This window comes from Bos indicus x Bos taurus, chromosome 26 (assembly GCF_003369695.1).
Source record: "Bos indicus x Bos taurus breed Angus x Brahman F1 hybrid chromosome 26, Bos_hybrid_MaternalHap_v2.0, whole genome shotgun sequence".
In the NCBI taxonomy this organism is placed as follows: Eukaryota; Metazoa; Chordata; class Mammalia; order Artiodactyla; family Bovidae; genus Bos; species Bos indicus x Bos taurus.
This window is the reverse complement of record NC_040101.1, coordinates 247,610-275,091: the sequence shown is the minus strand read 5'-3', so window position 1 is coordinate 275,091 and position 27,482 is coordinate 247,610. Positions and strand designations below refer to the sequence as shown.

At 50.7% G+C, this 27,482-nt stretch overlaps 1 protein-coding gene across 6 annotated transcripts; it reads left to right on the top strand.

Annotated features, from left to right (window-relative positions):
* The first annotated feature begins 45 nt into the window (after positions 1-45).
* PAOX (polyamine oxidase) lies at positions 46-27,452 on the top strand. Of its 6 annotated transcripts, none has more exons than XM_027529023.1 (9): positions 46-618; positions 18,458-18,752; positions 19,038-19,259; positions 19,776-20,262; positions 20,907-21,106; positions 23,136-23,388; positions 24,034-24,149; positions 24,598-24,755; positions 25,227-25,494. In XM_027529023.1, exons 1-9 carry the CDS (start codon positions 529-531, stop codon positions 25,419-25,421), a joined length of 2,016 nt encoding a protein of 671 aa, XP_027384824.1. In that variant the 5' UTR covers positions 46-528; the 3' UTR covers positions 25,422-25,494. The 6 variants fall into 6 exon arrangements, with proteins under 6 accessions (XP_027384824.1, XP_027384828.1, XP_027384825.1 ...); XM_027529024.1 differs by having other exon boundaries at positions 47-618; positions 24,037-24,149; XM_027529025.1 differs by lacking the exon at positions 25,227-25,494 and adding an exon at positions 27,074-27,452 and having other exon boundaries at positions 50-618.
* The last annotated feature ends 30 nt before the right edge of the window (positions 27,453-27,482 follow it).

Below are 27,482 nucleotides of genomic sequence, written 5' to 3'. Positions count from 1 at the left end.
ACGCCAGGCGGCGGAAGTGGGCGGGGCGACGGGCCTGCGGTTTAGGGAGGAGGGGGCGGAAGAAGGGTTCCGGAGGATAGGCGGAGGCGGCACAGGGCTGGGAGAAGGGTTTGGAATGCAGGTCCTGATCCTTTTCCCGCCTGTGCCGCCTCAACCTGTAGGAATTGTTGACTAAAAAGATGCACGATGTGAAAGTTTCAAGTTAAGTTTTATTTGGGGCAAAATGAAGACTGCGGCTGGGGGAGACTACCTCAGATAGCTCTGAGAAATTGTTCCAAAGAGGCAGTGGGGGAAGGTCAATATATAAGATTTTGGTGAACGGGGAGGTCACTGCAATCAAGTGCTCACTTTACAAAAGTTTTTCTGTTAGTCATGAGGAGCTAATGTCAGGGTGAAGGGATTTGGTGCTTTTCTAGATTTGAAGAGATGGAAGGACTGGGGTCATGAAATCAGTTTCTGAAAATATCTGTGTAAAGACCTGTTACACCAGTTTCCCTGGAGCACACAGTGCCTCACTCTCCACCCTGAATGAAGGTCGGCAGCTGCAGTAGCACAGGGTTGGAACTCCGCAGACGCAGATGGCAAATGCCCTTGTTCAGTCGCTGGCAAATGCTCTTGGTAAGTGCCCATTGGTAGTTGACAGAAGTAGCCCGGAATATCTGAGAGCAGTTGCTCCGGGGCTAGCTGAGCCATGCGGGTGGGAACTTGCGTGGCCTGCTCTCCTCTGCCCCCCAAGCCCGGGGCCTGACGACTTACAGCTGGTTGGGACACCCGAATGCCAAGAGGGACCGCCAAGGGCTTGTGCGAGTGCACTGGCCCACCCGTCCACGGTGCTGGCCCGCAGGGCTCTTGGCGGAGCTGTCCACCGGCCTACACTACCTTGGTCTTCTCTACTCTAGGCGCAGGTGTGCCCTTGACCTTTGGCCCTTCCTGCTGTGTCTCAGGCTGCGGGACAGGCAGGGTGTGCCCACTCCTGAGTGACAGGACCTCGAGCCACAGCTGGGTCCTGGACTCTGAGCTGGAGGCAGTGGCTTTCTAGCCAAAACTGCCTGTGGACTCCCTGTGACCTGAAGTCAGAGCTCAGGGCAATGTTCAGGTGTAACCAGAGAAAGCCAAACTCCCTGACAGGGTGTTTGCAGGACACCGAGCAAAGGAGTTTGGGCTTCCCTGGTGGCTCAGAGGTTAAAGCATCTGCCTCCAATGCGGGAGACCCGGGTTCGATCCCTGGGTTGGGAAGATCCCCTGGAGAAGGAAATGGTAACCCACTCCAGTATTCTTGCCTGGACAATCCCATGGACAGAGGAGCCTGGCAGGCTAACAGTCCCACGGGGTCGCAAAGAGTTGGACACGACTGAGCAACTTCACTTCACTTCAGCAAAGGAGTTAGAGACAATCACAGATCCACTCAGACCAACTCTGATAAGCCACTGACCAACTTGGTTTTTGAGTTAGGGGAGTAAAAAAAAAAAGATTTTTTTAAAAAAGAAAGGTTGAGATTCATTTTGTGACATTTCTGGATCTAGTTTTAGGAGTCAGGATGTCTCTGGTTTACGTTCTCAGGCCAGATGGTCCATGGTTCAGGGGTCTGTGAGCTCATCTTACCCTGGAGAAATAACCTGAGTTTGTACATTAATGATGTCTACAGCAGCAGTTTTAGTACATTAACCCCTTTATCAACAGCATCCATCTTAGTCATCTGACTTACTTGGTTAGTGTTCAGTTAGCACAGTACTGAGGTCAGAGGGCACAAGAAAGGGAAGTTTGGGGTGGAGAGATTAATCATCAACTCAGTAAGAGCATTTGGTTTTAGGGGGACTTGATTTAAATGTCACGGAGAATTCAGAGTTAATACTGTTTTGCAGTGTGGAGGAGTTGAGAGGCAGATGTGCTTAGACAAGGGAAAGATAATTTATTAACAAAATGCTTCCTTTTAGAGGCATCAAGTAACTGAGTTTCCCCCTGCTGAGCACTGTGACAAACATCTATTAATGCTTTCTGTTTCCCTTCCTCCCATTTCACGGCCAGAGGTGCTCATGAAGCCCTGCAGCATCAGTCACAGCAGCTGCACTAAGTGGCTGAGGGCGGTTTCGCAACAATTAGGAACAGTTCCTGTCACTCAAGTTTATGTATTTATAGGTCTAGATATAACAAGTGAAGCATAATACTGACTCTTTACGTTGGTAACTAGATATCCATTGAATACTAGATGTGAATAGTTTTATTTTTATAAAACAAGATGTAATTGGTGCTAGTGGTAAAGAATCTGCCTGCCAATGCTGGAGACATAAGAAATGTGAGTTTGATCCCTGGATTAGGAAGCTCCCCTGGAGGAGAGTATGGCCACCCACTCCAGTACTCTTGCCTGGAGAATGCCATGGACAGAGGAGCCTGGCAGGCCGCCTTCCACGGGGCCACAAAGAGCTGGGCACAACTGAGGAAACTTGGCACGAGCACATGCAAATTCTAACAATGAAAGGATTTCCTTACTTTGATTTATAAATTTCAAATGTTTGGAAACCTATTATTAGCCTCCATTTGTATTCTTGCGCAAATTCTGCAAATTTGAGGGTGAAGATAAGAAGATAGCCTACATGGGACTACCTGGTTGCCCAGTGGTTAGGGCTCAGACCTCTCACTGCTGGGGCTTGGGCTTCATTCCTTGTCCATGACCAGGAGAACTATGACCCCGCAAGTTGCATGGGGCAGCCAAAAAGAAAAGAAATCACCTACAAATGAAAAGCAAAATGGATGTTTTCAAGTAAATAATAAAATCCAAATTAGAATTTAATACTCAGCAAAACTTCATTTCCAGGCTAATGGAAAAAGCAAGAGAGTTCCAGAAAAACATCTATTTCTGCTTTATTTACTATGCCTGCCGAGGTCCAGCCCCGGCTGATCCAGGGTATTCGAAGGGGAGATGGAGTCGGCGACTATTTACATATTTATCAAAGATACAAAGAGTAATAGAATGAGGATAGCTCAGTAGGAAAATTCAGTGGAGAAAAGAGGCTGAGTAGCTTGCTTTACGCGGGAGACCAATAAAACTTCAAGACAAGAAGTTTGCACCACTTATGTAGGCCACAGGCGTCCTTCTGTTCTCCTGAAGGAGAGGAGACGCTGAGGCCTCCCCGGTCGGATCTTAGAAGCCCAGGCATAATTAGTAAGCATGGTGGGTTCCGCGCTCCAGATGGAGACTCAGCTGGAAGTTAAAGGGAAGAATGACATGGGGAGACCAAGCGCTGGTGAGCAAGGCCCGTAGCTTTATTTTCAACAGGGGCTTTTATACCCTAAGTTACACATAGAGGACAATAGGGGATGCAAAGTCAGCAGTTTTTGATCCTTATCAAAAACCAGGGTTTCTTTCCTGCAAATTTATCGTATACAAATGGTTTAGGTGATTTACATCATCTTCTGGCCAGAAGGCCTATTAACATTTTCTGACTCTTGACAAGGACTTATCAACAAAGACTTATTTTCTCTAAGAGTAATTATTTTAAGGTTTGGCGCCATCTTCCAAAGATAAAATTGCATTCCTATAGGGCGGATGTGTAATGGGTTTACAACAAAGGAAAGAATTTATTACCTTAAGGGTCTAAAGTTACTAACACCAAGGCCACTACTTATTTTTTCTACATACCAACTATTAATTAATACATATTCAAGGATACAATTTAGGGGATGTGAAAACTTGGCAACAAGCATTGGCTCATCAATGAAATCCTTTACTAGTTTATTCTGACAGTTTCTAACTCTCTGACAGGTACTAAACTATTTGAATATCTTAAGCTTCCCGTGCCTCTCCAGGCTGGGAGACTGTAAACAATCGTTTGCATAGCTGTAGGAGTCCGGGTAATCTTGTCAGGCGAATTAGAGAGCCATCTGAGGGGTTTGGATTTAAACACTCCTAATTGCCCAGGAACTTTATTAGTTGCAGCTGTAAGTTAACTCTTTGACAGAGAGAGCGAGATGGTGGTGGGGGACAGCCCCCAGTAAAGTCAGAGGTGAGAGCACAAAGCAATAAAGTAGGCAGACTCTGGTTTTTTTGGGGGTAGATGTTCGAGAATATCCGGGGGGACCCCTGAGGCTCGATCCTGCCTTTGCGTATGCCAAGCCTCCTTCCTCATGACCTTTGTCACGAGTGGAATGCCTCACCGGCTCCCGGCATATGCCGAAGCCTTTGGCTGTGTAGATCACAATAAACTGTGGAAAATTCTGAAAGAGATGGGAATACCAGACCACCTCACCTGCCTCTTGAGAAACCTATATGCAGGTCAGGAAGCAACAGTTAGAACTGGACATGGAACAACAGACTGGTTCCAAATAGGAAAAGGAGTACGTCAAGGCTATATATTGTCACCCTGCTTATTTAACTTATATGCAGAGTACATCATGAGAAACGCTGGGCTGGAAGAAGCACAAGCTGGAATCAAGATTGCTGGGAGAAATATCAATAACCTCATATATGCAGATGACACCACCCTTATGGCAGAAAGTGAAGAGGAACTAAAAAGCCTCTTGATGAAAGTGAAAGTGGAGAGTGAAAAAGTTGGCTTATAGCTCAACATTCAGAAAACTAAGATCATGGCATCTGGTCCCATCACTTCATGGGAAATAGATGGGGAAACAGTGGAAACAGTGTCAGACTTTATTTTTTGGGGCTCCAAAATCACTGCAGATGGTGACTGCAGCCATGAAATTAAAAGACGTTTACTCCTTGGAAGCAAAGTTATGACCAACCTAGATAGCATATTGAAAAGCAGAGACATTACTTTGCCAACAAAGGTCTGTCTAGTCAAGGCTATGGTTTTTCCAGTAGTCATGTATGGATGTGAGAATTGGACTGTGAAGAAAGCTGAGCACGAAAAAATTGATGCTTTTGAACTCTGGTGTTGGAGAAGACTGTTGAGAGTCCCTTGGACTGCAAGGAGATCGATCAGTCCTGGGTGTTCTTTGGAAGGAATGATGCTAAAGCTGAAACTCCAGTACTTTGGCCACCTCATGCGAAGAGTTGACTCACTGGAAAAGACTCTGATACTGGGAGGGATTGGGGGCAGGAGGAGAAGGGGACGACAGAGGATGAGATGGCTGGATGGCATCACTGATTTGATGGACGTGAGTCTGAGTGAACTCCGGGAGTTGGTGATGGACAGGGAGGCCTGGCGTGCTGCGATTCATGGGGTCGCAAAGAGTCGGACACGACTGAGTGACTGAACTGAACTGAACTGAAGGATAGAATAAAGACATTTTCCTACAAAGAGATAAGAAGAGATTTTACCACAGTAGACTCTGTCTTAGTGTGGGCTACGGTGCTGTGACAGGCATCCAAATGGGAACGGCTCCAACATGAAAGAATTTTTTTCTAACACTCCAGGGCTAGTGTTGAAGTAGGTGGCTGCTATCCTTCATGAAATAATTTATGGACAAAAGAAAAAAAAAATATAGACTTCACCCAAATTAAAAGCTTTTATGTTTCAGAGGAAAACCTAAAGAGAGTGAAAAGCTATCTCACAGAATAAGAGAAAAAGTCTCACAAGTCATACATTTGAAAAGGGTCTTGTGTCTAGAAGATATAAAGAATACTTTCTACTTGCTAACCAAAATAACAGTCATCTTACCATTTTTGTCTATTTTATGAGACTCATGACTCAATGGACATGAGTTTGAGTGAACTCTGGGAGTTGGTGATGGACAGGGAAGCCTGGCGTGCTGCGGTTCATGGTGTTGCAAAGAGTCGGACACGACTGAGTGACTGAACTGAAGTGAACTCACCATTTTTCTCTATTTTACAGAGAAAAAGAGGAAGTTGGGAGGAGTTCTGAAGAAAAGTCAATTGGAGGCAAATGAGAGTTCAGGGTGATGACAGGCTCTCCTTGGCCTAGTAGCTGGAGTCCTTATTTCCTGTAAGAGATGCAGGGAGCGTCTTTCCTGTTGGGACTTGTCATGGAGGATTTTTTCCTGTTGGTGGTGATCCTTCTCTCTAGGTCTGTAATTGACAGTCAAGTGTCTGAGAGCTCCCTCTTCTGGCCTTCCAACTCTGTTTTAAATGGTTTCCCTTTACTAATGTTCACAAACTCAGTGATACAAAGACAGTTAACAAAGAGCAAAGGATTGAACAGACATTTCTACAACAAAAATATACAGATGGCCGATGAACACACAAAAAATGTTCAACATTATTAGTCACTGAAAGTCGTTCAGTCGTGTCCGACTCTTTGCGACCCCATGGAATTCTCCAGGTCAGAATACTGGAGTGGGTAGCCTTTCCCTTCTCCAGGGGATCTTTCCAACCCAGGGATCAAACGCAGGTCTCCCACACTGCAGGCGGATTCTTCACCAGCTGAGCCACCAGGGAAGCCCAAGAATACTGGAGTGGGGAGCCTATCACCAGGGAAACGCAGCTCAGTGGTGCCATGAGACATCTGTTAGGATGCGGCTCAGTTAAGTTGTGTCCTACTATCTGACCTCATGAACGCCAGGCTTCCCTGTCTTTCACTATCTCCTGGAGTTTGTTTAAATTCATGTCCATTGAGTTGGTGATGCTATCTAACCATCTCATCCTCTGCTGCCCTCTTCCCCTTTGGCCTTCAGTCTTTCTCAGCATCAGTGTCTTTTCCAGTGTTGTGGCTTTCCGCATCAGGTGGCCAAAGTATTAGAGCTTCAGCTTCACCATCAGTTCTTCCAATGGATATTTTCAGGGTTGATTTCCTTTAGGATTGACTGGTTTCATCTCCTCACTGTCCAAGGGACTCTCAAGAGCCTTCTCCAGCACCACAGTTCAAAAGCATCAGTTCTTTTGCACTCAGCCTTTTTTTATAGTCCAACTCTCACATCTGTACATGACTACTGAAAACCCATAGGTTTGACTGTACACATCTTTGTCAGCACAGTGATGTCTCTGTTCTTGAATACACTGTCTAGGTTTCTCATAACTTTCCTTCCAAGAACCAAGCATCTTTTAATTTCATGGCTGCAGTCACTGTCCACAGTAATTTTGGAGCCCAAGAAAATGAAGTTTGTCACTGCTTCCACTTTTCCCCCTTCTATTTGCCATGGCGTGAGGGGACTGGATGCCATGATCTTAATTTTTTGAATGTTGAGTTTTACGCCAGCTTTTTCACTCTCCTCTTTCACCTTCATCAAGAGGCTTTTTGGTTCCTCTTTGCTTTCTGCCATAAGTGTGGTGTCATCTGCATATCTGATGTTATTTCTCCTGGCAATCCTGATTCTAGCCTGTGATTCATCCAGCCTGGCATTTTACATGATTTACTCTGCATATAAGTTAAATAATCAGAGTGACAATATACAGCCTTGTCTTACTCCTTTCCCAATTTTGAACCAGTCTGTTGTTCCATGTCCGGTTCTAACTATTTCTTCTTGACCTGCATACATGTTTCTCAGGAAACAGGTAAGGTGGTCTGGTACTCCATCTCTTGAAGAATTTTTCACAGTTTGTTGTGATCCACACAGTCAAAGGCTTTAGCATAGCTAATGAAGCAGAAGTAGATGTTTTTCTGGAATTCCCTTGCTTAGCGTATGATCCAGCCAGTGTTGGCAATTTGATCTCTGGTTCCTCTGCCTCTTCAAAACCCAGCTGGTACATCTGGAAGTTCTTGGTTCATGTACTGCTGAAGCTTAACTTGGAGAATTTTGAGCATTACTTTTCTAGCATGTGAGATGAATGCAATTGTGTGGTAGTTTGAGCATTCTTTGGCATTGCCTTTCTTTGGGATTGGAATGAAAACTGACCTTTTCCAGTCCTGTGGCCAATTCCAGTATTGAATTTTTCAAATTTGTTGACATATTGAGTGCAGCACTTTAACAGCGTCATCTTTTAAGAATTTAAATAGCTCAGCTGGAATTCCATCACCTCCACTAGCTTTGTTCACAGTAATGCTTCCTAAGGCACACTTGACTTCACACTCTAGTCTGTCTGGCTCTAGGTGAGTAACTACACCATCATAGTTATCTCAGAAATTAAGACTTTAAAGAAAAATAGTTCTTCTGAATCTCTTCTGCTTCCGTTAGGTCCTTATTGTTTCTGTCCTTTATCTTGATCTCTCCAATTTTCTTGAAGAGATCTCTCGTCTTTCCCATTCTTGTTTTCCTCTAACTTGTTTTCATTGTCCTTTTAAGAAGGCCTTCTTATTTCTCTTTGCTATTCTCTGGAACTCTGCATTCAGTTGGGTATATCTTTCCATTTCTCCCTTGCTTTTTGCTTCTCTTCTTTCCTCAGCTATTTGTAAGACCTCCTCAGACAACCATTTTGCCTTCTTGCATTTCTTCTTCTTTGAGATGGTTTTGGTCACTGCCTCCTGTACAGTGTTATGAACCTCTGTCTATAGTTCTTCAGGCACTCTGTCTACCAGATCTAGTTCCTTGAATGTATTCATCACCTCCACTATATAATCATAAGGGATTTGATTTAGGTCATACCTGAATGGCCTAGTGGTTTTCTCTACTTTCTTCAATTTAAACCTGAATTTTGCAATAAGGAGCTCCTGATCTGAGCCAGTCAGCTCCAGGTCTTGCTTTCCATGACTGTATAGAGCTGTTCCAATCTTCGGCTGCAAAGAAAATAATCAGTGTGATTTCAGTATTGTCCATTTGGTGATGTCCATGTGTAGAGTTGTCTTGTGTTGTTGGAAGAGATTGTTTGCTATGACCAGTGTGTTCTCTTGGCAAAACTCTTTTGCCCTTTGCCCTGCTTCATCTTGTATTCCAAGGCCAAACTTGCCTGTGACTCCAGGTATCTCTTGTCTTCCTACTTTTGCATTCCAACCCCCTATGATGAAAAGGACATCTTTTTTTTTTTTTTGGTGTGGTGTTAGAAGGTCTTGTAGGTCTTCATAGAACTGGTCAACTTCAGCTTCTTTGGCATCATTGGTTGGGGCACAGACTTGGATTACTGTGATATCGAATTGTTTGCCTTGGGAACAGACTAAGATCATTCTGTCATTTTTGAGATTGCACCAAAGTACTGTATTTCGGAGTCTTTTGTTGACAATGAAGGCTACTCCTTTTCTTTTGGAGGATTCTTGCCCACAGTAGTAGATACAATGGGGAACTGAACTAAATTCATCCATTCCTGTCCCTTGTAGTTCACTGATTCCTAAGATGTCGATGTTCATTCTTGCCATCTCCTGCTTGACCACGTCCCACTTACCTTGATTCATGGATCGAATATTCTAGGTTCCTATACAATACTGTTCTTCGCAGCATCGAATTTTACTTTCATCCCCAGACACATCCACAACTGAGTGTTGTTTTGCGTTGGCCCAGCTGCTTCATTCTTTCTGGAGCTGTTAGTAATTGTCCTCCATTCTTTCCCAGTAGCATATTGGACAACTTCTGACCTGAGGGGCTCATCTTCCAGTGTCATATCTTTTTGCCCTTTTCATACTGTTCATGAGGTTCTCACAGCAAAAATAGTGGAGTGGTTTGCCATTTCCTCCTCCAGTGAATCATGTTTTGTCAGAACTCTCCACTATGACCATCCATGTTGGGTTGGCATGGCATGGCTCACAGCTTTATTGAGTTATGCAAGCCCCTTCACCATGACACAGCTGTGCTCTATGAATGGGCACGATTCTATGTACAGTAAATGTCCAGAGCGGGCAAAGCCATGGAGGCAGAAAGTAGAGTGGTGGTTGCCAGCAGCTGCAGAAGGGGGCGGTGGGCACTGCTAAAGGGCAGGGCTTTTTTTATGCAGTGATGACAGTGTTTTAAACTTGACGTGGTGATGCTTGCACAACTCTGTAAACGTCTTGTAAACCAGTGAATCGTTCACTGTAAATGGGTGAAGTGTATGGCATGTGAATTATAATCATAAAATCTGTTTATAGAAATGAACAGCCTGATTTAGTTAAACCACAGGTGTCATTGGGTACTTACAGCCTCTACTGGTACGGGGGCCCCGGGGCATGAGAAGCCATGACTGTGTACTAGGCAGACTACTGGTACGGGGGCCCTGGGGCATGAGAAGCCATGGCTGTGTACTAGGCAGACTGAAATGAGGTGTGTGTGTCAGAGCTGCTGCTGGTGACCCGAGACCCAGCAGAATAGTCCAGCACCTGGCCACGGCCACATGGGCAGGGGGCCGCGATGACAGGCCAGCCGCAGGTCAGAGGTTGGCTGCATCACTGCAGTATTCGAGTGGTAGCACTACACCGAGGGGACAGAAAGCATGAACGCTGTGCCTCCCGCTGCACCCCTACATCTCCCGGGGTCCAAAATGCTCCCTTCCGGGGAGTCAGAGTGCTGCCCTCGCTCCCTGGCCATAAAGTCAGTGTCACAGTTTTGTAACTGCCTTTCCTCCTATCACCAGGCCTTCAGTCCAGATGCGGTCAGGTGTGAGTGGGATGAGGGCATTTTTACACCTTGGCCGCCATGGGGGTACTCAGCCACATAGTCCCTGCCAATCAACAAAAGGCTCCAAGAGGCTGAGCCAGAATTAAGTTCGAGCCCCCCAGACACCTTCTGGCTGTTCCCACCCAGGGATGGTCAGGGCCGAATCTCAAATTTTCTAAATAGGCCTAAGTAAGCCCTTGGCATCCTGACCTTTACTAGAGAAAGGCGACTGGCAGAGAAGACAGAGGAGGTGAGATGGGCAGCGTGGAAAGATTCTGCTCTGACCATCCCTGGGTCTGGGACCATTCATCCTGCTGGGCTTCAGCTTAGCTGACCCTTGGGGGAACATCTCAGGAGGGAGCTCTCTCGTCAGGCGGCAGGATTGGGGGTAAAGTTCCCCCTGCAGACAGGGACACCAGGGCCAGGGTGGGGTCACCCCAGATGGGCTGCTTCACTGGACTTGCAGGGTCACCTGGCCCTTTCCTCCTTAGTCACAGGATGTCAGGCTGGGCGACCAGGCCAGAGGTGCGAGCAGCATTATGGGCTGGGCTCAGGCCCAGTGCTTTAGCCAGGAGGTGGCACCGCTGAGCCCGGGCCACCTCTGGGTTCCCGAGGTCACTGCCACCTCTAAAGGCTCCAAGCTCGGCTCCCTTGCAGGCTTCGTGCTGCGCCTGCACTGCAGGGACAAAAGAGGTGAGCCCCTGCCCAGGACCAGCACGAAGGTGGTCCCCCGCACTCGCCACAAGCGGGGCACTTCAACCGGGCGCTTTCCCTGAGGGACAAGCATGACGCGTGCCTGGAGGGCCCCACCCGGCTCTCGCGGTCCCCCGTAGGGGACGGGCGCGGGGATGCAGAGCGGCTCGGAGAGGCAGGTGGTCCCCCGTAGGGGACGGGCGCGGGGATGCAGAGCGGCTCGGAGAGGCAGGACTTAAGAGAGGAAGGAAGGGCAGGGGGTGCTTGGCAGGGTGGGGTGTGGAGAGTGTTGAGTGAAGAGCCCAGGACGGCACACATGCAGCAAACTCACAGCAGACAAGTTATCAAGCCTAGCCAGAGCCGCCCTCTGCCCCTGCCATCCCGCGGGCAGCGGGCTGTTACTGGCAGTCACGCCTTGATCTGCTTGGCAGCCTGTAAGACCAGCCACAGAAACTGTTCAGTATCAGGAGCCCGTCAGCCTGTAGTCTGCACACAGGGGGACAGTTCAGAGCTTGCTACCAGTCCATAGCGACACCTCTCCTCAGTTCAGTCTAGCTGCTCAGTCGTGTCCCATTCTTTGCGACCCCATGGACTGCAGCATGGCAGGTTTCTCTGTTCATCACCAACTCCCGAGCTTGCAAACTCATGTGCATTGAGTCGGTGCTGCCATCCAACCATTTCATCCTCTGTCATCCCCTTCTCCTCCTGCCCTCAATCTTTCCCAGCATGAGGGGCTTTTCCAATGAGTTGGCTCTTCACATCGGGTGGCCAAAGTACTGGAACTTCAGCTTCATACCTCTCCTAGATAGTTCTTTTAAAAGGCAGGTAAATGGCAACCCAATCCTATGGACAGAGGAGACTGTCAGGCTATAGTCCATAGTGTTGCAAAGAGTAGGACATGACATGGCTTATCAATTAGATAGCAGTAGCCGCATCCCTTGTATGCACATCTCACTGGAGGAAAGGACCACATTCAGTTCAGTTCAGTTGCTCAGTCATCTCTGACTCTTTGTGACCCCATGAACTGCAGCACATCAGGCCTCCCTGTCCATCACCAACTACTGGAGTCCACCCAAACCCATGTCCATTGAGTTGGTTATGTCATCCAACCATCTCATCCTCTGTCGTCCCCTTCTCCTCCTGCCCTCAATCTTTCCCAGCATCAGGGTCTTTCCAAATGAGTCAGTTCTTCGCATCAGGTGACCAAAGTATTGGAGTTTCTGCTTCAACATCAGTCCTTCCAATGAACACCCAGGACTGATCTCCCTTAGGATGGACTGATTGGATCTCCTTGCAGTCCAAGGGACTCTCAACAGTCTTCTCCAACACCACCAATTGGAAGTTCAAAAGCTTCAATTCTTTGGCACTCAGCTTTCTTTATAGTCCAACTCTCACATCCATACACGACCACTGGAAAAACCATAGCCTTGACTAGACGGACTTTTGTTGGCAAAGTAATGTCTCTGATTTTTAATATGCTGTCTAGGTTGGTCATAACTTTCCTTCCCAGGAGTAAGTGTCTTTTAATTTCATGGCTGCAATCACCATCTGCAGTGATTTTGGAGCCCAGAAAAATAAAGTCTGACACTGTTTCCACTGTTTCCCCATCTATTTGCCATGAAGTGCTGAAGAAGCTGAACAGTTCTATGAAGACCTACAAGGCCTTCTAGAACTAACACCAAAAAAGATGTCCTTTTCATTATAGGGGACTGGAATGCAAAAGTAGGAAGTCAAGAAACACCTGGAGTAACAGGCAGATTTGGCCTTGGAATATAGAATGAAGCAGGGCAAAGGCTAATAGAGCTGTGCCAAGAGAACGCACTGGTCACAGCAAACACCCTCTTCCAACAACACAAGAGAAGACTCTACACGTGGACATCACCAGATGGGCAACACCGAAATCAGATTGATTATATTCTTTGCAGCCAAAGACGGAGAAGCTATACAGTCAGCAAAAACAAGACTGGGAGCTGACTGTGGCTCGGACCATGAACTCCTTATTGCCAAATTCAGACTTAAATTGAAGAAAGTAGGGAAAACCTCTAGACCATTCAGGCATGACCTAAATCAAATCCCGTACGACTATATAGTGGAAGTGAGAAATAGATTTAAGGGACTAGATCTGATAGACAGAGTGCCTGATGAACTATGGATGGAGGTTCGTGACACTGTACAGGAGACAGTAATCAAGACCATCCCCAAGAAAAAGAAATGCAAAAAAGCAAAATGGCTGTCTGAGGAGGCCTTACAAATAGCTGTGAAAAGAAGAGAAGCGAACAGCAAAGGAGAAAAGGAAAGATATACCCGTTTGAATGCAGAGTGCCAAAGAATAGCAAGGAGAGATAAGAAAGCCTTCCTCAGCAATCAATGCAAAGAAATAGGGGAAAACAATCGAATGGGAAAGACTAGAGATCTCCTCAAGAAAATTAGAGATACCAAGGGGACATTTCATGCAAAGATGGGCACAATAAAGGACAGAAATGGTAGGGAACTAACAGAAGCAGAAGATATTAAGAAGAGGTGGCAAGAATAAACAGAAGAACTGTACAAAAAAGAGCTTCATGACCCAGATAATCATGATGGTGTGATCACTCACCTAGAGCCAGACATCCTGGAATGTAAAGTGGGCCTTAGGAAGCATCACTATGAAAAAAGCTAGTGGAGGTGACGGAATTCCAGTTGAGCTATTTCAAATCCTGAAAGACGATGCTGTGAAAGTGCTGCACTCAATATGCCAGCAACTATGGAAAACTCAGCAGTGGCCACAGGACTGGAAGAAGTCAGTTTTCATTCCAATCCCAAAGAAAGGCAATGCCAAAAAATGCTCAAACTACTGCACAATTGTACTCATCTCACACACTAGTAAAGTAATGCTTAAAATTCTCCAAGCCAGGCTTCAGCAATATGTGAACCGTGAACTTCCAGATGTTCAAGTTGGTTTTAGAAAAGGCAGAGGAACCAGAGATCAAATTGCCAACATCCGCTGGATCATCGAAAAAGCAAGAGAGTTCCAGAAAAACATCTATTTCTGCTTTATTCACTATGCCAAAGCCTTTGACTGTGTGGATCACAACAAACTGTGGAAAATTCTGAAAGAGATGGGAATACTAGACCACCTGACCTGCCTCTTGAGAAACCTGTATGCAGGTCAGGAAGCAACAGTTAGAACTGGACATGGAACAACAGACTGGTTCCAAATAGGAAAAGGAGTACATCAACGCTGTATATTGTCACCATGCTTATTTAACTTATATGCAGAGTACATCATGAGAAACGCTGGGCTGGAGGAAGCACAAGCTGGAATCCAGATTGCCAGGAGAAATATCAATAACCTCAGATATGCAGATGACACCACCCTTATAGTAGAAAGTGAAGAAGAACTAAAGAGCCTCTTGATGAAAGTGAAAGAGGAGAGTTGGCTTATAGCTCAATATTCAGAAAACTAAGATCATGGCATCTGGTCCCATCATTTCATGGCAAATAGATGGGGAAACAGTGGAAACAGTGTCAGACTTTATTTTTCTGGACTCCAAAATCACTGCAGATGGTGATTGCAGCCATGAAATTAAAAGACACTTACTCCTGGGAAGGAAAGTTATGACCAACCTAGACAGCATATTGAAAAGCAGAGACATTACTTTGCCAACAAGGTCTGTCTAGTCAAGGCTATGGTTTTTCCAGTGGTCGTGTATGGATGTGAGAGTTGGACTATAAAGAATGCTGAGTGCCGAAGAACTGATGCTTTTGAACTGTGGTGTTGGAGAAGACTGTTGAGAGTCCCTTGGACTGCAAGGAGATCCAATCAGTCCATCCTAAGGGAGATCAGTCCTGGGTGTTCATTGGAAGGACTGATGTTGAAGCAGAAACTCTAATACTTTGGCCACCTGATGCAAAGAACTGACTCATTTGGAAAGACCCTGATGCTGGGAAAGATTGAGGGCAGGAGGAGAAGGGGATGACAGAGGATGAAATGGTTGGATGGCGTAACTGACTCAATGGACATAGGTTTGGGTGGACTCCGGGAATTGGTGATGGACAGGGAGGCCTGGTGTGCTGCGGTTCATGGGGTCACAAAGAGTTGGACATGACTGAGCGAATGAACTGAACTGAACTGAACTGATGGGACCAGATTCCATGATCTTAGTTTTCTGAATGTTGAGCTTTAAGCCAACTTTTTTACTCTCTTCTTTCACTTTCATCAAGAGGCTCTTTAGTTCTTCTTTACTTTCTTCCATAAGGTGGTGTCATCTGCATATCTGAGGTTATTGATATTTCTCCCGGCAATCTTGATTCCAGCTTGTGCTTCCTCCAGCCCAGCGTTTCTCATGATGTACTCTGCATATAAGTTAAATAAGCATGGTGACAATATACAGCCTTGACGTACTCCTTTCCCTATTTGGAACCAGTCTGTTGTTCCATGTCCAGTTCTAACTGTTGCTTCCTGACCTGCACACAGGTTTCTCAAGAGGCAGGTCAGGTGGTCTGGTATTCCCATCTCTTTCAGAATTTTCCACAGTTTGTTGTGATCCACACAGTCAAAGGCTTTGGCATAGTGAATAAAGCAGAAATAGATGTTTTTCTGGAACTCTCTTGCTTTTTCGATGATCCAGCGGATGTTGGCAATTTGATCTCTGGTTCCTCTGCCTTTTTTAAAAGCAGCTTGAACATTTAGAAGTTCATGGTTCATGTATTGCTGAAGCCTGGTTTGGAAAATTTTACTCTTTGGCTCCTATAATACTGGCAGCAAGGCTTATATGCTCCAGGCAGGAGACTGGAAGACCCTTCCCAGGGAGTCTGACCAACCCAAAAGGAAGGACTTAGAGAAATGGATGATGGGGTTCCCCAACTAAAGCCCCTCCCAAGGAACCCCAGAGTCAAGCTCAAGTTTGACAAGCCCTACTCACAAACAGCCATCTGGTCTATCGTTTCTGTCTCCAGGAGACAGACAAACATCACCTGACATCTCAGAAAGCCAAAAGAAACAGGAAGAAGGACCCAAAGCACAGCGACTGAGCAGGACACAGCACTCACATCCCCAGTCTCCCAAGAAGATGAAGCATGAGGAGACCCTTCTGTTCTCTAGAAAGAAACATCTGTACAAGAAGAAAGTGCTCCTAGAAACGAGCACTATGGTAGCAGAAATGAAAGCCTCAAATACCACAGAAGCAGAGCAGTGAAGATGGGAAAGAGGACATGTAAGCATTCAAGGGCCAGGCTCAACCTCTGACAGCCTAAATTAAGGACTTTAGAAAGAGCCAAGAGAAGGCAATGGCACCCCACTCCAGTACTCTTGCCTGGAAAATCCCATGGATGGAGGAGCCTGGTAGGCTGCAGTCCATGGGGTCGCTAAGAGTCGGACACGCCTGAGCGACTTCATTTTCACTTTTCATGCATTGGAGAAGGAAATGGCAACCCACTCCAGTGTTCTTGCCTGGAGAATCCCAGGGACGGGGGAGCCTGGTGGGCTGGTGTCTATGGGGTTGCACAGAGTCGGACATGACTGAAGTGACTTAGCAGCAGCAGCAGCAAGAGCAAACCAGTAGGGAGTTTGCTCAGGGACAAGTCATCAGCAGAAACGACTGGTGAAATAATGACATCTTTTGCTAGGACTGAAGTACAGGAATTTCCAGATTGAGGGCCTTCTGAGTGTGGGACACAATACACACAATCAATAAAAACCAAGGAACATGGAAGCACCACATTGTGAAACTTCAGATCTTAATTTTTATTAAAGTTTTTAACTTTTTTGGCCACGAAGCACAGCATCTGGAATCTTAGTTCCCCAACCAGGGACTGAGCCCGTGCACCCGGCAATGGACACTGTTTTGGAGTCTTTTTTGTTTAGTTAATTATTTTTGACTGTGCTGGGTCTTCGTTGCTGCACACGGGCTTTTCCTAGTTGCAGCCAACAGGGTCTACTCTTTGTTACGGTGTGTGGGATTTTCAGTGTGGTGGGTTCTCTTGCTGTTGAGAACAGCTCTAGGGTGCCTGGGCTTCAGTAGCTGTAGCACTAGGGCTCAGTAGTGGCCCACGAGCTTTGTTGCTCCATGGCACGTGAGATCTTCCCGGACCAGCGATCAAACCTGTGTCCCCTGCATTGGCAGGCGGATTCTTCACCACTGGACCACCAGGGATGTCCCCAGATCAGATCAGATCAGATCAGTCGCTCAGTCGTGTCCGACTCTTTGCGACCCCATGAATTGCAGCATGTCAGGCCTCCCTGTCCATCACCAACTCCTGGAGTTAACTCAGACTCACGTCCATTGAGTCAGTGATGCCATCCAGCCATCTCATCCTCTGCCGTCCCCTTCTCCTCTTGCCCCCAATCCCTCCCAGCATCAGAGTCTTTTCCAATGAGTCAACTCTTCGCATGAAGTGGCCAAAGTACTGGAGTTTCAGCTTTAGCATCATTCCTTCCAAAGAAATCCCAGGGCTGATCTCCTTCAGAATGGACTGGTTGGATCTCCTTGCAGTCCAAGGGACTCTCAAGAGTCTTCTCCAACACCACAGTTCAAAAGCATCAATTTTTTCGTGCTCAGCTTTCTTCACAGTCCAATTCTCACATCCATACATGACTACTGGAAAAACCATAGCCTTGACTAGACAGACCTTTGTTGGCAAAGTAATGTCTCTGCTTTTGAATATGCTATCTAGGTTGGTCATAACTTTCCTAACATCTTAAAAACTTCCAGGGAGGAAAACACCCCCGTTGCTTGTAAAAGATTAGAAATTAGAATGGCATGGCTTTCTTCACAGCACTCCTAGGAGGGAGGAGAAAGGGAGCAGTGCCTTCAGAGTCCGAAGGAAGAGGCTTCAGACCTAGAATTCTATGCCCAAGCAAACTACAGATCAAGTGTGAGGGCAAAGTGAAGATATTTTCAGCTTTGCAATGTCCTTTAAAGAATGATCTTCCAGACACCTCTTCTGGGCTTCACCAAAACAAGAGAGTGAATGCAAGAAGAACAAGACCATATGACTGAGGAGGGCAACACAGGGAGAGAGAGGGGGGTCCTTGGAGATGCAGGAAGACGCCAGACAGAAGGACCACCTGCCCAGACTGGAGCTAAGTTCCCTCCCGGCCCACCCCCACTCACGGCGGCACCGCGGGCAGCGGTGGGAGCCGCATGACCAGGGGTGGAAGGATGATGTGCTTACAGAGCAGCCCGATGGCCCTTTTAGCAGAAAGCAGGAGCTTTCTAATCGCTGCAAGGCTGTAAGGGAGACTAGCCCGAACCAGAATAAGTCTCCAGAAATGCCTGCAGGCTAGAACTTGTTTCCCGCTCCTGGGGTCAGAGATGTGGGCGGGGGCGGGGAGGGGGTGGGACTCGTTCTCCACTCAGTTTATCTTGCACTTTGTACTTCACGTGTGTTGTACCCTGTGCATGTAGACACGTAACTGTGGACACACTCACACCAGGGTCGTCGTCTCTCCCCATCCGACCTTCTGACACCTCGGCACCGCGGTCCACGGGCTCTGGAAGTGAAGGCGCTCGCTCGCGCATCGGAGGCAGAAAAGAGGCTCCTCCTCCGCCTCCTGGCCCCGTTCCCACGTCTCCTGAGGACCAGGACACGACCCGAACAGGCCAGTCGGCCGCCCGCACTCTCCCTCGGTGGGGACGGTCGCCTACAACGCCGGCACCGATGGATAATACACCGACCCCTCCGCGCTGGCCCTCGCACTTCCGAGCGACCCTCCGCCACCTTCCCGCGCGGTAGGCCAGACCTCTCGTCCCAAGCCACCAGGCGCGCGCGCAGCTGAGCCAGGCCCACATCGGGGGCGGGCCGGGCCGGAACGGAACTCCTCGCCCTCACCCCGCCCCTCGCCCCTTTCACCTCTGGCCCCGCCCCCTCGCCCCTTTCCTCTGGCCCCGCCCCTCGCCCCCTTCTTCCTCCGGCCCCGCCCCTCGCCCTTCCTCCTCCGGCCCTGCCCCGCCCCTTGTCCCGCCCCGAATCCCCGCCCCTGCTCTGGTCTCTTCCCGGCTCCGCGAACCTCCTAGCGGCGGGGGACTCTCCGGAACCGCCCGGGACGACGGCGATGCAGTCGGGTGGTCGTCAGGCGGAAGCCCCGGGCCGCGGCCCGCGGGTGCTGGTCGTGGGCGGCGGCATCGCGGGGCTGGGGGCGGCGCAGAGGCTCTGCCGCCACCCGGCCTTCTCACACCTTCGGGTTCTGGAGGCCACGGCCCGCGCCGGTGGCCGCATCCGCTCGGAGCACAGCTTCGGTAACAGCCTTTCCCGGAACCCCTTCCCGGAGCCCAGCCGGTGCCTCTGGAGCCCTGCTCCTGGCTCGGCCTACGTCCAGGGTTAGGCGTCCTGGAACCCTTATCTGGCCCCTTGAGCGAATCCCCGCTCCGCCCCACATAATTACCGAAGTTCACTGCTCCCCGAAACTCAGCTGCCCGCAGTGAGCAGGGTCGGCCGCTGCGGAGGAGGGGAACCCTTGACCACACAGTGGCCCTGGTTCTGACCGCCGCAGGGAGCCCCCACACCACTACCTTCAGCCTCCTTGCTCCTTGGTGCCTCCTCTGCCCCCAGGCCTGCCTCCAAGTATCCTTCCCAGGCACGCGCAGGCCAGCACCCCTCAGGGGGTGTTCCCCTAAATCAGGTCTGACGGGCCCTGGCGCCCGAGCCTGTGGGCCTCTGGAATGATGTGGGCCTCTGGAAGGGCAGGGCTGAGTGTGGCAAGGGGAGGGACTCAGGGCAGGGAGCCTCAAGGCGGCCTCTCCTACCGCTCCCAGGTGGCGTGGTGGAGGTAGGTGCTCACTGGATCCATGGGCCCTCCCAGGGCAACCCCGTCTTCCAGCTGGCTGCCAAATACGGGCTGCTTGGGGAGAAGGCCCTGTCCGAGGAGAACCAGCTGATCGAGACCGGAGGTCACGTGGGCCTGCCATCTGTGTCTTACGCCAGCTCTGGGGTAAGTGTGAGCCTTGAGCTCGTGGCGGAGATGGCCAGTCTGTTCTACAGTCTCATAGACCAGACCAGGGAGTTCCTGCAGGCGGCTGAGACCACCCCACCCAGTGTCGGGGAGTACCTCAAGGAGAAGATCCGTCAGCACATGGCTGGCTGGACAGAGGATGAGGAGACCAAGAAGCTCAAACTGGCCATCCTGAAGAACTTGTTCAACGTGGAGTGCTGTGTGAGCGGTACCCACAGCATGGACCTGGTTGCCCTCGCGCCTTTCGGGGAGTACACTGTGCTGCCAGGGCTGGACTGCACCTTTCCTGAGTATGTGCCTGCCCCACCCACCCAGACAGACCCCTCTGTGCTTCCCCAGACCCCCTTCATGCTCCCTCGGGGGTCCCTACCTGTACCTCAGGCCAAGCTTTGGGAGGCAGGGGACGGGTGAGAGGGACAGGGGCTGTTTGTCTTCCTGTGTTAGGGAGATTGGTCATTTACTTCCATAGTTTTGACCACTTATGAAAAGAAAAGAATTCTTCTCAAGAAAAAGTGATTAAAAGAAGGAAATGCATCTTGTAATGCCTTGCTCCCCGCCAGGTTTAGGAGGCCTCCTGCCTGTAAGCACTGTTGGGGGTTGGACCTCAGAGATGGGCAGACAGGCCTGCTCTGTGTTGGGGTAGCTGTCCTCTCATGGGGCCCTCATGAGACCCTCCAGGACTGCCCTGCACAGGGAGGGTGCTATGATGGGGAAGATGCCCAGAATGGGAGCCCTGGGCCGGGTGAGGAGGGACCTGCTCGCCACGAAAACCTGGGGAGCTCTGCTCCTGTAATCCTCCCGTGAGGCCGCCTCCCTCCCTGCCCTCCTCCCTGGCTGAGCTGGGACCAGAGCCCCCTGCAGCTCCCTGATCTGGCGTGAGCTTGGAGGGCTTGTTGTAGAGCCTCGCCTCCAGGGACACCTCTGTTTCCCCCAGGGGCTACCAAGGACTCACAGACTGCATCATGGCCTCCTTGCCCAAGGACGTGATGGTTTTTGACAAACCCGTGAAGACCATTCACTGGAATGGGTCCTTCCGGGAAGCTTCTGCTCCTGGGGAGACATTTCCCGTGCTGGTGGAATGTGAGGATGGAGACTGCTTCCCAGCCCATCACGTGGTCGTCACCGTGCCCTTAGGTAAAGCCCTCTGTTCTGGTCGGTTCCTCCAGTTCTCGTTCAGGTGCCCTGGCCTCTGGTTCTCTCCAGCCTCATTCACTCCGGGGCACTCGTTGGCTGCTGAGCTCACGTTTTCATTCTGAGTTTGGGATAGAGCTACTCTACTGTGCTTTGTAGCAATTGTTCGCTTTGAAAGAAGGTTTCACAGGTCAGCAGGTGTGCTGCTCCTTTGGGAGGTTGGGACGGCCTCTTGAGGCTCACCACACTGCTTTCAGGGGGTGGAAAGCCAGGTCTTACGTTTCGGTCCTGGTGGTGATCGAGGAAGGAGTTGTGAGCATAATCCTATTTAATTCCAGATCTGATGCTTTAGATCTAGCAGTGAAGGTGAAGGTGAAGTCGCTCAGTCGTGTCGGGGCTCCTCCGTCCATGGGATTCTCCAGGCAAGAATACTGGAGTGGATTGCCATTTCCTTCTCCAGGGGATCTTCCCGACCCAGGGATCGAACCCAGGTCTCCCGCATTGGAGGCAGATGCTTTAACCTCTGAGCCACCAGGGAAGATCTAGCAGTAGGAGCTGGCAATCTGGTAAAAGGTGGAGATAACTGAAAGCAAGTTTGTGCCGGGTTTATCTCACCTGCTTCTCTGGCAGCTTGGGAAATCTCTGCCCCACCCCCTATTTGATAAATGATAACACAGAGAAGTCACTTAACTGCCCAAGTTCACAAAGCTAACAGGTGCCAGCATGGCTGGAAGGTGAAGGGCAGGAGTCTCCCCTGCCCCGACTCCACCCATGGGCCGTGGCCGCGGATTCTCCTGCCCCCTAGGGGAGGGCTGGGTGTGGATTGGCTTGCTCAGGGCCGGCTCCTTCTCCCATGGTGGACTCTGCTGCGCGTTATTAGCACAGTGTTCTGCTGCTCCTCCGTTTCCAAACCAGCACAGACAGGTTGTCACAGTCTTTGTTCTTTTACATGGATGGCCTGGTTCACGCACAGTTGTTGTGTGGGCTCACTGAGCTGCTGCAGCCAGCAGGTGCATCATTACGGCTCACAGGGGGCCAGGCACCTGCCCAGTTTGTTCTTGATAGCTACACCATGTTTTCTCATGTGTAGGTACCATTAATTTGGAGAAGGAAATGGCAACCTGCTCCAGTGATCTTGCCTAGAGAATCCTGTGGACAGAGGGGCCTGGTGGGCTGCTGTCCATAGGATTGCATAGAATCAGACATGACTGAAACGACTTAGCATGCACGCCTGCGTTAGAGAAGGAAATGGCAACCCGCTCCAGTGTTCTTGCCTGGAGAGTCCCAGGGATGGAGGAGCCTGGTGGGCTGCCGTCTATGGGGTCGCACAGAGTTGGACACGACTGAAGCGACTTAGCAGCAGCAGCAGCAGCAGCAGCAGCAGCAGCGGGAGCAGCAGGCGCGGCTAATGAATACTGACACAAAGTTACTTTTCACTGTTCTGTTGCACAGTGCTGTACGCGTGTGTGTTTGGATACATGTGTGTAGGACCAAGTCCAGTCCTGCAGGAACTGATGGGCTGAAGCTCTGCGGCGAGCGGGTGGCTGTGGGGAGACGGTCCCCTCTGCAGTGTTCACGGCCAAGCCTTGTTTCCTGTCAGACTGTTGGTCTTTCTCCCGTGAACTGGCGAGGTTGGCTTGTGCTGTGAATGTTTCCTCTCCTTGTGGTGTGACTTCGGGCTAAACACTGATCACTTTTCCTGTGGCTTCTGGGTGAAGCCTGTGTGTTTCATTGTTCCTGCAAACCAACCCTGGGCAGCCCGAGAGGCAGCAGGCTCGGGCCTGTCCCGCAGAGCGGTCCGGGGCTGGGCCACCTGATCCCACGTGGCAGGCGTTCTCGGGGCCTGCCTGTCCCTCCACTGAATGCTGGCTGTCGGGGCTCCGGCCTGCAGGGAGCCTGCGTGGCTCCCAGACGCCTTTCTCTGACCCTCTGACCTTTCTCCGACCCTCTGACGGGCTCAGGGCCATTCCTGTGGCTGTCGATTCCCATTAAGAGACTGACATGGAGTAAGGCGTCCAATTTTGAATTTCAGGTTTTTTAAAGAAGCATCTGGACACCTTCTTTGAGCCACCACTGCCCACTGAAAAGGTGGAAGCGATCAGGAAAATAGGCTTTGGGACGAACAATAAAATCTTCTTGGAGTTTGAGGAGCCCTTCTGGGAGCCAGACTGCCAGCACATCCAGGTGGTGTGGGAGGACATGTCGCCCCTGGAGGATACCGCCCCCGAGCTGCAGGATGCCTGGTTCAAGAAGCTGATTGGCTTCTGGGTCCTGCCTCCCTTCCAGTATGTGTTCTTTCCAGGTTTCTCCGAGGAGGCCTGGGTGTGAGCTGTCTGGGGGGTCCGGCACTGTGTTGATTCTCCTCGAGGCGTTTCTGGAGGGTTTACACGAGGGGGGACACAAGGGGCACCCTAAAGTGGTGAGACAGACCCCCCGAGCCCACTCCCTGCAGGAGCAGACAGAGGCCCAGTGCGTGCAGCTCGTCAGCATCTCTCGGGACCTGCAATGTGCAGTAAATACTTGCAGTTGCTTTCCTCGTAAGAGACACACTTTGCTCACTTCTGAGACGTGTTTGCCGAGGACCCAGGGGTACTCACCCCAGCAGCCAAGCCAGGGTCCACATGGTCACCTGGTCCCCTCTGGCCCATCATGTGGGTTTTTTTTTTTTTTTTTTTTCCGTGCAGGGTTTTATAAAGAGGAGTAGAAGGGTCAGGACTTGATACAGAGTCCCCGACTGTGCTAGGGACAGCTGTCCCCACCAGCCTTTGACAGTGGAGTCAGCAGGAACCATCTTGGTGCCCTGAGAGCTCTGACCTTGCAGACCCCGTGTCGAGGGACCCCGGGGCTTTGAGCCCACACTGGTGCAGCCACTGGCCACAGCAGAGCCGGTCCGGGTGTGGCGGGCCTGGTCCAGCTCTGCTTCTCTCCAGCAGGGCCAGCCACGTGCTCTGTGGCTTTATCGCGGGGCTCGAGTCCGAGTTCATGGAGACACTGTCGGATGAGGACGTGCTCAGGTCTCTGACGCAGGTGCTCCGCAGGGTGACAGGTACTGACCGCAGGGGCCACGCTGCTGCCTCCCACCCGAGCGGCTGGTCTGTGACAGGAACCAAACCTCCCCCAGAGAGGAACTGGGTTCGGCCCTGAGTCTCGGGACAGTCCTGCCCATGTCAGCTGGCACGAAGAGTTCTCCTCTCTGGGGGACTGAAATGGCTTTGCAAGCACTTCCCACTTCTCTTTCCTAAAAATCTGCCACCAAGATGGATATGAATGTCCGCAATCAGAGCTTTACAGACGGGACGCCGAGGCTCAGGAAAGGCAGCAGTGTGTGTCGGGACGCTGCTTCAGGGACCTCCGGAGGGGAGCCCTGCGCTCACACCCCCTGGGCTTGGCTGCCCAGCAGTGGTCTCGCTTTTAACTGCTCGGTCTTTACGGTGGGAGGCTCCTTGTGGATGGGTGGGCGGGCTGCTGGCTAACGTGTGCGTCTCTTGGCCCAGGGAACCCCCAGCTCCCCGCACCCAGGAGTATGCTGAGGTCCTGCTGGCACAGCGCCCCGTACACCCGGGGCTCATACAGCTACGTGGCCGTGGGCAGCTCTGGGGACGACATGGACTGGCTGGCCCAGCCCCTCCCTTCAGACGGCAAGGGGGCACAGGTAGGAGGAAGCCGCCGGGCGAGGGCACCGGAGTCCCACGGAGGGCCTGGGGACAGGATAGGCCCCGCGAAGGCTGGGGCTGCCGCTGCAGTCAACGGGCTGGGACCCTGTGACTCAGAGTCCACTTTCTTTTTGAAATGTGTTATTTTAATCAGAATTATACATACCTGTAGCCTGAAGTGTCAGAGCATTCTATAGTGATGGCTAACAAAATAGAATAAAAACAAAATATAGCCTTCTGGTGGGGGGGCACACCGCTGACCCTTCCCAAGCTGCACTTCAGGCTGGTTCTGATTGCCAAATAACACATTAAGCTGCCGCCTTGTTAAAAGTGCTTTCTGGAATCGACGTTTAGTTGATTTACAGTGCTGTGTTAGTTTCGAGTGTCCAGCGAGGCGATTCAGCCATGTATGCGTATGTATGCGTTCTTTCTCAGGTTCTTTCTCATTATGGTTCTACTACTGTTTACAGAGGGGCTTCCCTGGTGGCTCAGTGGTAGAGAATCTGCCTGCAATGCAGGAGACACGGGCTCAGTCCCTGGGTCAGGAAGATCCCCTGGAGAAGGAAATAGCTACGCACTCCAGTATTCTTGCCTGGAGAATCCCATGGACAGAGGAGCCTGGTGGATTACAGTCCGTGGGGTCACAAAGAGTCAGACACGACTGAGTGACTGACACTTGCACTTTTTACAAAGCACTGAATGTGGAAAACTTTGAGGCCTATAAAGGTTGGCAGAGCCGTTGGGTTCCTGTCTGCTCCTGGCGTCTCCCTGCCCTCCTGACTCACCTGCTGGTGAGCACGCCCCACAGGTGACGTTTCACTTGCAGGTTTCAGTGTGCATCTGCAAAAGATCGAGGTCATGTCTTAAAACGCGTAACTGCAGCACTGTTACCACCCTCAGAGTTCACACGTCATCCAGCATTCCCCCTTCAGTTGTCTATGTGCCTCTCCCTCCCATGGCCACCTCACGCGGAGAGCTGACTCACTGGAAAAGACCCTGATGCTGGGAAGGATTGAGGGCAGGAGGAGAAGGGGGCGACAGAGGATGAGATGGTTGGAGGGCATCACAAGTAACTCCAGGAGTTGGTGATGGACAGGGAGGCCTGGCTGCTGTGGTTCATGGGGTCGCAGAGTCAGACACGACTGAGCGACTGAACTGACTCCCTCCCATGCCTCACAGCACGTGGGATCTTAGTTCCCAGACCAGGAATGGAACCCGGGCCCCCTGCACTGGAAGCACAGTGTTAACCACTCTGCCACCAGGGAATTCCTTCTAAGTGCGTTTTGCTAACGTTGCTTCTTGATGCTTCTCTTTCAGGAATTGCTGATGGGATTCTGACCACAGCACATAAAGTTTTAGCTTTCTTCTGCCTCTGTGCGCCCAGCCCTCAGGCCTCTCCCCGCCCTCCCAGGCCCCTGATGAAGTAGTTTGTTAAGAGGGCTGTCTGCACACACCTTGTTTGCTGTGGGCACTGTCCACACCTGAGCTTCGAGGCGCCTTCTTTTTCGTGGTGGAAGCAGCCACCTCCTTGGGCTGCTGAATTCTGAGGGTGGGCACCATGGGACAGCTGTTTCTGCCCATGATGTCCAGGGCCTCAGCTGGGGGTGACTCAGGGCCGGGCTGGGTCATGCGAGGCTGCTTCTCTCACACGTCTGCCTTGAGCACAGCTGGCACGTTGGCCGGAGCGCCTGCCTGAGGCCTCTCTGAGCGGCTTGGGCTTCCTCACAGTGTGGTGGCCTTGGCATGGTCACGCTGCCCTGTGGTTGCCTGGGGCGCTCGTGAGGGTCTTCTGTGAGGGCAGCTGCCTCGCTCCAGTGAAGCTGGAAGGAGAAGAGGTCCCGCACTCAGGGCCTCAGAGCCTAGCTGCACTGCCCTCCGGCGTGTATTCAGTCATCTGGGATTCTCCTGAACTATCTCATCATGGTTTTTTTTCTTCCCCTTTTTCCGGATTTCTAGTTCGATGGTGTACTTCTGAGCTGGCCCTAGAATTTTCTTATCTTTTCCCTGCTAATTTCCCTCTCTGGTGTTTTGCTCTGTGTTTTGGGCGATGTTCAGATTTTCTCCAGAGCTGCCTGACGGGTCTTCCACCCTGTGATTGTGCTCGGTTCCGGGTGTGCTGGCTCTGAGGGGTCCTCACTGTTGCTGCTCCTTCCCGTGGCAGTGGCTGGGTGCCGGTCCTTGTTGCCCAACTGCATCAGGGTGCTGGGTTAAGGCAGCAGCAAAGCACCACATTTGCCATCACTTCTGCAGCCCAGGCAACAGGTGTGGGGCTGGTGGCCGAGGCCTGGCACCCAGCTGACCACCCCCTTCTTTCCAGCTCCAGGTACTGTTCGCAGGGGAAGCCACACACCGGACGTTTTATTCCACCACACACGGGGCTCTGCTGTCTGGCTGGAGGGAGGCTGACCGGCTCATGACGCTGTGGGACCCCCAGGCCCAGTGGCCCGAGCCCAGGCTTTGAGCCTGGCTCTGCGCTCCCAGTGCTAGGGTTGAGGAGGCTGGCCCTGTCCTGTCCTGTGATGGATGAGGTTCAGGCGGGCTTGGGATGTTGTCACCGGGGGTCAGCTCCCTCATGTCTCAGGTTGCTGGATTCCGGTCAGGGCTGAGCTTGAGCTCAGTGCAGTCTTCCTGGAGGACGGAGACATGGGATGCTGCTGCCGCCGCCATTGATGGCACATAAAGTGTGTAAAACAGTCTGTGTCGAGTCATACTTATGCCTCCGAGCT

Coding starts and splice junctions, on each gene's coding strand:
- PAOX (XM_027529023.1), top strand. CDS start 529: ATGAAGGTCGGCAGCTGCAGTAGCACAGGGTTGGAACTCCGCAGACGC. Junction 20,263..20,906: donor CTGGACTGCACCTTTCCTGA/GTATGTGCCTGC, acceptor TGTTTCCCCCAG/GGGCTACCAAGGACTCACAG. Junction 24,150..24,597: donor GGTGCTCCGCAGGGTGACAG/GTACTGACCGCA, acceptor CTCTTGGCCCAG/GGAACCCCCAGCTCCCCGCA.